The 10580-nt window shown below is 29.8% G+C and overlaps 2 protein-coding genes across 2 annotated transcripts; one reads left to right on the forward strand and one right to left on the reverse strand.

Moving 5' to 3' along the window:
* The first annotated feature begins 418 nt into the window (after window positions 1–418).
* Window positions 419–1676, forward strand: LOC106761370 (ethylene-responsive transcription factor ERF017). The gene has a single exon (XM_014644920.2). It carries the CDS (start codon window positions 804–806, stop codon window positions 1428–1430), a length of 627 nt encoding a protein of 208 aa, XP_014500406.1. The 5' UTR covers window positions 419–803; the 3' UTR covers window positions 1431–1676.
* A 4452-nt stretch (window positions 1677–6128) lies between these two features.
* On the reverse strand, window positions 6129–10331 carry LOC106761409 (beta-galactosidase 15-like). Its single transcript, XM_014644961.2, has 17 exons — window positions 10158–10331; window positions 9853–10061; window positions 9699–9765; window positions 9515–9607; window positions 9253–9396; window positions 9061–9149; window positions 8870–8975; window positions 8605–8692; window positions 8379–8500; window positions 8133–8294; window positions 7844–8037; window positions 7646–7749; window positions 7419–7528; window positions 7111–7344; window positions 6807–7021; window positions 6449–6725; window positions 6129–6367 (listed from the first exon to the last, which is right to left on the reverse strand). Exons 1-17 carry the CDS (start codon window positions 10317–10319, stop codon window positions 6260–6262), a joined length of 2484 nt encoding a protein of 827 aa, XP_014500447.1. The 5' UTR covers window positions 10320–10331; the 3' UTR covers window positions 6129–6259.
* Between the last annotated feature and the right edge of the window lie 249 nt (window positions 10332–10580).

Here is a 10580-nt window from a genome sequence, read left to right on the forward strand (position 1 = left end):
ATATTTTACTATTACATTTTTATTATATATATTATTATTAATTTCTTAATCGTAATCGTGAGGATAAGAATAAAAAAAATAATTTTTAATAGGTTGGGTCCATGCATAATTATGTGTTTTTTTTCACGTTCCATTACAACCGTAGTCAGGTATTATTATTTATTTCATGGTTTCACTGTTAATTTTGACTTGTTAAAAAGCAAAGGAATTGGAAGTTTCCCTCGTACAATGATTTGGAGGTGGGACTTGGGGGAGTGGTATTCAGTAGTTTCTATTCACAACCACTTTTTTCAGTTGAAAAATTTGAACTTGAACATCCCAATCTAAACAGAGTATTATTAAATTCATGTGTAGTTTATTAAAGCTAATGAAGTGATAAGTGAGATTATGGTACGGTACCCACTATTACACAAGACACAGACACTATGGTTCCAAATTCACGTGGAACAAAAAACCAACGTGGTGGTGGTCCACGTTTGTTTTCTCCAGGGACTGTATCGACGCGTAGATGCAAACCATCATTGCTCTCGTCACAAATGTCCACGTGTACAACAGCATGTTCTTTCTAAGCCCCACACGCGCCTTTGAAGTCTTACATCATAGTTAGTCAAACATCTTCACTCGCTTCTGCACATATATATATAAGAGCCGCAAACAAACTCCACCCTCAGAAAACGGATACGACACAGATTCTCAGCACAAGCCAAAGACAAAGCTTCCAATTCTAAAATCGCAAAAAAAAAAAAAAAGAATCATCAGAGTAAAACATTTTTGGTTAGTCATTTAAAGAGTGACTGTAAAAAATGGTGAAGCCTGGTGGCGTGGAAAAAACTACGGAGGAGCGAACCAATACGTCGTACAGGGGAGTACGAAAGAGGAAGTGGGGAAAGTACGTGTCGGAAATTAGGCTTCCCAACAGCCGTAAAAGGATTTGGTTGGGTTCCTACGACAGCGCCGAGAAGGCGGCGCGCGCCTTCGACGCGGCCATGTTCTGCTTACGTGGCAGTGGCGCCAAATTTAACTTCCCGAATGACCCGCCCAACATCGCTGGGGGGAGGACCATGACCCCCCCTCAGATTCAGATAGCCGCGGCTCGTTTCGCCAATTCGGAGCCCCAGAGAGAGTGTTCCGGTCAACAACACGTGGAGTCTTTAGCTTCGGACGAGGAGATGGCGTCGTTCAGGTTGGAGTCGTCGTCTCCTCCTCTCTCCGACGTGTCGGTTCAGAACGACCCCATATTCCAAAACGGGTCATTCCCCGACCCGTTTTCGGATCTCGGGTCGGGCAGTTTCGCCCCGGAGTTCTCCGATTTTCCGTGTTTCGACGATTTCAGCCGCGATTTCTTCTTGCCGGGGCTTCCGAGTTTCGATGACGGAGAAGAGAACGTGGACGGGATGATAGTCCAGGACCCGTTCTTGTGGAACTTCTAAGAGGGTCAGGGTTTGGATAATTTTATCATATCCAATTCCGGGACCAGAATCGGGTTTGGGTTGGTCAATTTTTATTAGGCCAAGCCCTATGAGTTGGTAGTTAATGATGAAATTTATTTACCAAGTAGTCAAGGTTTCGAATTTTTTAGATGGGAACATAATTCATTTAATTGTCACGAATTAATTGTAAAGTTGTCTGCTGATAATGTAACTTCTGGGGCATATATTGAATTTTTAAGGATAATATCTTTTGTCTAGATACAATCACTTGCGTGTATGATCAGGTGGTAGGGGACCCATTATCTTAATTATGAGTAGTTAGGAATGTTTTTATCATAATATGGAGGGTTGCTACTCCAATTATGAAAATGAAGAGTTTTTTTTTTTTTTTTTAAATTCGAATTATTAGAGGATAAATTCTAATGATAATAAGTTAATAGTAACATAAAACAATAAGTAAAAATAAATAAATAAATAAAGCATTTATTCATAATTAGAGGGAAATGGAATGTTGTGTCATAAGCATTGGAAGAGAATAAGTAGAGCTAAGAGGGAACATGAGACGTTATGAAGAAATATAAAGAAAACTCAAAAATTGTGTACTGGGAGAGTTTGGAAAGTTATTAAATAAATAAAAATATATATATGCATGTGACGCGCTATAAAAGAAAAGGAATAAAACGTTTTGTATTGAGGCACACTCCGCGGGGGTTCTTGAATAAGTGACAATTACGTGTAAGGAAAAGGCTTTCTACAAAAGAAATTATTCTTTTTAATAACTTAAAACAAAAATTCTTAAAGTGGAAAAACTGTGACTCATATTTCACTTTTTTAGGAAAATCTACGTGGCATTGAAGTTTCGAGTTTTCACTTTACGTTGATTGTGAGAAGAGAGGGAGTAACGGACATATATCCACCCAAGTGTATTATATATGAATAAAACATGTTAAACATGGCATTGGGGACTATCGTGCCGTCACTCGTTTGTTGAAATACAATAAATAAAATAGAGAATTGAAACAAGATAGAGGTACTTTTCTTTTTCTCATTTCATGGGTTTATTTTAAAATAAAAGACTTTGTTAAAATTTCAGGAAATCTGATAAATGTATTATTCATTGAAAACTTCAGTTATATATATAGCGAATGAAAGAAAAAAAAAAATTTCCCTTACAGAGATAAACAACCAACTAATCCATCATCACTCTTCTAAATAAAATTGAAGAACTCAATAATAATGAAACATGAGTAACAATAAATCCCAGAGAAATAGGATTTGACTTATTCACAACAGAGAATACTAAATAAATTTTAACATTTACAAAAGGAAAAAACACTAGTATATTATATTAAGATTTTGTATTAGGAGTAATGATATATGTGCTTAAACTCAAGTTTCATTAATGTTTTTTTTTTGGTAAATCTCTTCCTCTTTAGATCTAATAGTGACACTGAAATTTATGACTAATATTGAAAATGGACTCGTACCAATACAAATATGGACTCTGAAAAGATTATAACCGGTTAAAAGAGAACAACATTACAAAAAAGGTATTTGTAATTGAAAATTATTCCATCGAATACAAGTGTGGACCTATATCAAAAAATTCTTTATCTTGTTAAAGATAACATTTATACAAAAAAGGTATTCATGACTGGAATACTTTCGTTGAAGGGGAAGTCTACAAAAGTATAAGAGATTCACCCTTAAGAGAAAGTATCGAGAATCAAAATGAGTCCAAGTTCTACATTAGATAAAAATAACAAAATAGAACAACACATAACAAAGAAAATTCATCAATTATTATCTTAAGGTTTTAAATTGAGAACGATATCTTATATGACGAACTCAAGTCTTATTGTTGTGGTATTTTATCAGTGAAACTCCTCCTCTACATACCTAACAAACTTATCTTTTTATTCTTGAATATTCTGAATTTATGTTGATCAATTTACTATTTCTTCCTTCTAAAATAGTTGGAGGAGATAGATACTCCAATTATAGATGCATTTTACTTTTATCTAGTACAAGTGTTGGATTACAAATATGGAGATAAACTTACAAATATGAAAAAAAAAATCATTTAACATTTTTATCTAGAATTTCAGTTTTCTTTCTCAAAAAAATTGTTGAAATTAAAATGATGTTCAATAACTAAAAAAAATATTTATTTTTATTTAATACGAATGAATAAAGAAAATATATATATATATATATATATATATATATATATATATATATATAAACATTTAAAGAAAAAATAATGAATAATGAGTTGAATGTTTAGTTTTATTTAATTTTATGACAATTCTATAATGTATGAATTGTTTAATTCTTTTAAACTACATTTTATTGTGTGAATTTTAACAACTTGTAGTCAACGTAGAAAAAAAACATTATTTGTGATGAAATAGTTTAAAATAAATAAATTATCATAACGAATAAATATTTTCTTATGACAATATTTATTTTGTAAATATTTGTGACGAGACGTAGTTTCTCAGCACTTTATATGTTAATAAAAAATGTTATAATGTTAAATATTGTTCACTAAAATTATGTCACAAAACGTCTTCATAAAATGTAATTTTTTGGTTTAAGTGACAAAGGCAGAGTTCTTCACTTAAGACAAAATACATTGTCTTTAACAAAAAGTTGTTAAGTTATTCTCTTAAAATTTAATTAAGTACCTAAACTAAAATTAAAAAAATTATTTATTTTCTATATTATTTCTTTTAATAATTATGATGAAACCCACCCATGTGAGAGTATTTCTAAAACTTAATTAGGGCATGCGCCTTGTCCCCCATCCAACATAATATATACCTTTCTGCCAACTTCGACAACTTTATGTTTAGTCACGTTTTTTTTAAAGAACTTTGTACCACATTGCAAATTTAAAAATTTTAAAAAGTAAAATAATTTTCTGCCTAATTTATTTACACTTTTACCCCAATTTTAATATAGGAAGAAAAAATGTTTGGAAATTAGCATTATTACTTATTGGTGTACAACTAATATTTTATTTCGTGAATTGATTTATTCTTTATTACACGTGCTGAATCAGATATTTCATACTATTTATAATATTAATACTCAAATACTCTGTTTATAGATATATAATATGACTTTGTTGCTAATAGAAAAAAATTGAGACACTGCCAAACAAAGGATTATCTTTCCTTACCTTCTCTTTATATATGATGGTCAGCACTCATGTTCTTCATAGTATGTTTCAATAAGATAATTTAAAAGAATGATTAGTTTATTTGGTAAATTTATTTTTTTTCAAAAGAAAATACTTGTTTGGATGAAAAACTTAAAAAACAATTTAAGAATTTTAATAGAATGTATTTCAAATAAAAACAATAGAATTGAAAATTTATTAAAGAAAAGGAAATTAAAATTCTGCAACTATGCACTTCCTCTTAATACAAATTATGACAAACATATTTCAATAACTAAATTTAATTATTATTTTTCATAAATTTTAATTTTGAAATAATAAAATTTCATTTTAAAAAAATTCAATTTCTTTGTCCAAAATTTTAAATAAAGTATTTAAAGAATAAAAATAATTTAAATTCATATATTATAAAGTTATTTAAATTTATTGAAATCTCTCGTAAAAATACAATGTAATTATGGGATAAAATAACAAAAAAGTTTAAACTTGTTTACAAAAATAGGCAGTGGATTCTTAAGTTATTGTGAACTCTTATCCCAAATAACATTTTTTATTTTATTTATATATATATGATGTGTAATTGTACTTTCTTTTTATGATAAAAAATATATTATTATTATTATTATAATTATTATAATTAAAAGATAAATATAAAAGTTTTACAATTTTATTGTATAGCTTTCATTTATTTTATAGGTAAATTTTTATTATGATAGTTTTTTAATTATAAAAAATCAAATATTAAAAAATAGTCAAATAAAAAATTATGAAATTAATAAATTTAGAAAAAAAACGGTTATGTAAAAGAAAAAAAATTAATAAGTAATTATTTTAATTTAAAAATTGGTTAATTAAAAGATAAATTTTAAAACAATGTTTACAGAAAATCTTCACAGCAATATTATAGATAAAAAACGATTACTTAACAAATAAATTTGAAAAAAACATGTTCGTAAAGAATCCTTTATATAATAATATGATATCTATTCATAGATCCATAAACAAGTACAAGTCATTGGAGACGAAGTTTCTTCTTTGACTTGTAATGTGAAAATAAACAACCATTTCAACTAATTAATTCTCTGAATATTACTAAAACAAAATTTGGATTTATGATATTATTAATTAAATTAACTATTAATATTATATAGGAAATAAAAGGAAGTAATTCAATTATTTTATTGATATTAATGCTTGATTATTTGTTGAAAATACAAAAAGCTTTTGGATTATTTAAAACTTAAAAAATCTAACCTAACATCTTTTATTAAAAAAAAAACGTGAGAGTAAGATTGTGCATAATTTCAAAACAGTAAAGTCAAACAAAACTCTTTACAAAATGGAAAATTAATTAATTAAACTAATAAAATTAATCGCCTTTTCTTAAACAATACTTCCATAGAAAATGTCAAATTTTCTTTAAAACCATCATCATTTTTTCATGATAAGTAAACAATAATTTGGAATCAACAATTACCACACTAAAAATAAAAAAAAAATAACAAAGGTGGATTTTATTAATATGGAATGATTTCTAGAAATTTCAAATTTAAAACAAAAACTTAAACAGAAAAATAAAATAAACTGTACCTATTCTAAGTCATCTCAGTCTATTTACTCACTAATGTTCAAAAGAAAGATCCTAACAAACTGCTTCGACGGCGAGCCTCTTCACTATGTTTCCACAAGTTGTTGGTCCGAAAGTTTTTTCTGAAACATCAATGATGCACGATTCCTTGCCCACACATGCCTACAAAATCCCAGAATAAGTTCATCATTTCATGCAAACCATAATCAGAAAGAAACAAATGACGATGAATGAAAAACTTACATTCTGTACTATGGACAAAGCATCATTTTTGCTTTCACAACTTCCTTGTCTAAATGTACCACATTCACCTTCTGGATTGCCAAAACTTGCAAACTTTATATCCGAAATGGGACGTCCATGGCAAGACAATTCCAAACTCTTGTTCTCATGAGTGTTTCCACAAGCAGACCCAACAAAAACGGTTTGGAAATTCACCAGAGATGGATTGCCACCAATTTCCTCAAATAAAACCAATGTGTTTACACCATCTTCGATAAAGGAACGAGGAACATGGTACCTACGTTAATTCAAACAATGAATCAAATGTTAGAGAAAACATCATGTGTGTATAGAATATATGTATATGTATAAAACTAACCATCTTTGTGTGGATTGTCCACAATTGGTAACGCATTTTCTGTCACTATATTCACCACGGTAGTCACAAGGATCATTACTGCAACCATCCTCACTTGCGTCATAACTAGGCCATGTGCGACCAATATTATGGCCATTCACCCAAGCAAACCCTTTTCCCATTCCTTGCATATCCACGACAACAGGCTCTGATCCAAGAGGAGCTTTAAAAGTGGTCTAAAAAACAACATTAAATGTTATCACTTTATTAGTTTAATCAAAGAGGGTGGGGTGCCAATATTTTATACCATTGAAAAACAACTTACCTTGTACCAAGTCAACATTCTATTTGTTGGTAAGTACTCAGATTCCCATTTGGAAGCAGAAGCATAGGGAGAGTCTTCACTGAAGAATTTGTTGTCCCAACCATGCAACCCAACCTTGTAAGACCATTTGTTTAAGGATAGATCTTTGACCACAGTTTCATCGTCTTTTTTGCTGACTACACTGATGGGCCCAACGAGACCAGCGCTCCATTTATCATAGTTTGGTCCGTAGTTCTGTTGCAGACATTGTCATACATTAAATCATTGACAACTATGTATGAAATGAATCATATGATATAACACTATACCTGTAGTCCAACTGTAACACTGAGCAGACTGATAATATTCTTTCCTTGCATCAACTTAATTTTAGTCTCAAATTCATAACTGCGGACACCATATGTAGCCCAATGGGAACCTAAAACCATCACCAAAATATAAACATGTTATTCAATTAAATCTTGACAAAACTTTGGTTAATTAAAGAACAATATTGAAAATGATGATGAACATATGAGATATAATATAATATTACCAATATGTTCTCCATTAACGAATGCATGGATTACGTGACCAGTGCCATTGATTCTAAGAGACATATTATCTGAAAAAACTGGATCACTTTGATCGAGATCAAGTCTATAACATTGAAAGGAAAACTTGTCAGGAACTTTTGAATAGAGAGAAAGAAAAGAAGAGATGAAATTAAATTAAGAGTGTACGACATGATTACCTTGTCATGTACCAAACATAATCACTGCTATCAGAAGCAATTATTTTTTGATCAACAAGTCCATTTGTAGAGAAGTTTCCTTTGCCAAGGAGAGCATCATCAATATTCTCAGCTCTCCACACCCAATTCAAAGCTATTGGTTCATCTTCTGCTTTGTTTTTACCCTTTATCATGACAGAGGTTTGGACATTCACCTATTCATGAAAAAAATAACAATTTTAAACTAATTATCATAAAGAACAAATAAGGTTAATTAATATTAAGAAAGGAAAATAGAAGGTTATGATACCTTGGCTGTGTTATACTCTTCGGTTTGACAATCAGGAAGAAGACTGACCGACCAAGCAGGAACATTATATTTGTTTCCTCTAAATGTTACTATGGCATCAGTGGTGGTGTTGGTGTTAGTCAAGAAGCAACTTGATGAATCATTTGCCATATACATAGTAGCCTACAAGGTGAAATTTCGTACCACAATAAGTACTCAACAAAATTATCATAAGAATATTTCTAAGGTGTTTTTGTATTAATTTACCTTAACAGATTGACCCAAATCAACTTCAGATACATTTCCATAATTAGTTAGACTATTCTCCATTGATTTCAGAATCCTATGAAGTTCTTTGAGGTGACCCCATTTTGGTTGTGCTATGTTTCCTTCAAATTACAAAAAAGAAAAAACAAAAAATTCATGAAACTTGACATTTGGTGAGAAAAGAAAGACAAAAATGGTAATTGAAGATAAAAATAAATGTAAATACCGAATTCATCTAGAGGAGCATCGTAATCATATGTAGTAGTAATGTATGGACCTCCAGCTGTTCTACCAAAGTTAGTCCCACCATGATACTGAAAACAAAAAAAAAGTTATATACATATAAAAAATATTATTTTGTATATTGTTACAAATAACAATATTTGAACATAAAATAAATTATATGCAATATTTTTATTCTTTTTATCACAAAAAAACTTTTATCAATTCTAAGAGATGAAAAATTACAAATTAGAGTTTGATATATTTACCATGTAGTAGTTTTGGAACGTGCCACCTGTTTGAAAAAACCTAGCCACAGAATAGGCAACATCTTCTGTAGTTCTATGTGGATCTTTGCCACCCCAATTCTTAAACCTGAAAATTGAAAAACCAATTTAATAACAATTTACTAATATTTTTGAAGATGAAAATGTTTACATAGTATATAGTTTAAACCTACCATCCAACCCAATTTTCAGTCCACATCTTAGGACTGTTGGGGTTATTAGGCTTGAAGTCGTGACAATACCAACCATTGCAAGTATTGATCTAGTATTCAATTATAAGAAAAAAAATATTAGCTTCAAGCTTTAAAAATAAAATAAAAAATTAAAATAAGAACCATATAAATAAATAAATAAAAATAAAATACCATTGGTTGAGGGGCATCAGATTGTTGGCACATGATCCATGGAACATCAATGTTGAAGGACTCAGCCATATTTGCACACCAATCTATATAAGCTTTTCCAGCATCTCCATAACTCGACATCACATTCCCATATTCATTCTCAATCTTTATTTATATATCATTCAAAAATAATTAGTAAATATGTAGTTTCAAGATAATAATCCTTAAGATTTATATCCATTGATATAATATATTAAAAAACATAAATAAATGAATAAGCTACCTGAGAAATAATTATAGGACCTCCTTGAGAGGCAAATAATTTCTCCTTTCTGACCATGTCCACAATGAGAGTAGTGAAATTTTGCATTTCATTCTATCAATTCAAAATTAATTAAAAAAATTAAAATAATAAATGATAAACTATAAAAAGAAAATCCCACAAATATAAAAAAAAAAAATTATACCATGTATACTTGATTTGAGGTACGAATCTGGACACCAGGTAGATTGTAAACCCACACAGGAATCCCTCTAATTAAATGAAATTTCATAATTAGTTAAAAAAATGTTATTAAGTAATAATAAAATGGAAGGATGAATTTAAACGAATTTAATTACCCATAATTCCATTCAGCACAGACATAGGGACCAATACGAAGAACAGCATAAAGACCTTCGTCTTGAATGGTCTTTAGAAACCTAATGAGATCGTTTCTGCCATTAAAATCATATTCACGACGAACAGGTTCATGTGCATTCCAAAACACGTATGTTTCAATAGCATCCAAGCCTCCTTCTTTTGCTTTCTTTATCAAATCAGGCCACATCTAACATCCATGAAAAAGAAATTGTCAGTAAATAATTATCATATGAAAATAAAGAATAATGTGAAAATAAAGAATAATGTTGAAGTGTTAAACAACCCCTGGTGTACTTCTAGGATAGTGAATGGATCCAGATATCAACACTCTCCTTTTTCCATCAATTTTGATGGCTCTTCCATCATGACTCACTTCAACACCATTGATACTGTAAAACAAGAAACTTAGAAAAAAAGTGAACACAAAGACTTTCATCGAAGCCATGGCAAGGTATGTCGAATTTGATTTTTGTTGTGAATTTTGAAGAGGAGACTTCTCTTTATATAGAACAATTTTTGTGGTGAGATCTAAACTGTTTAATTAGACTTATCTTTATCTTATTAGTGGTTACATAATCTTAACTATAATCTCTCTGTTACAATATTGTTATATGGATTTTGTCATGGAAAAAAGAGGTGTTTTAGATGTTATCTTTTACTTTATTTTAAAGTTAGTTAATGAAACCATGATTTCAAATTAATAACT

The sequence above is a fragment of the Vigna radiata genome, chromosome 5 (assembly GCF_000741045.1).
Source record: "Vigna radiata var. radiata cultivar VC1973A chromosome 5, Vradiata_ver6, whole genome shotgun sequence".
Classification (NCBI taxonomy): domain Eukaryota; kingdom Viridiplantae; phylum Streptophyta; class Magnoliopsida; order Fabales; family Fabaceae; genus Vigna; species Vigna radiata.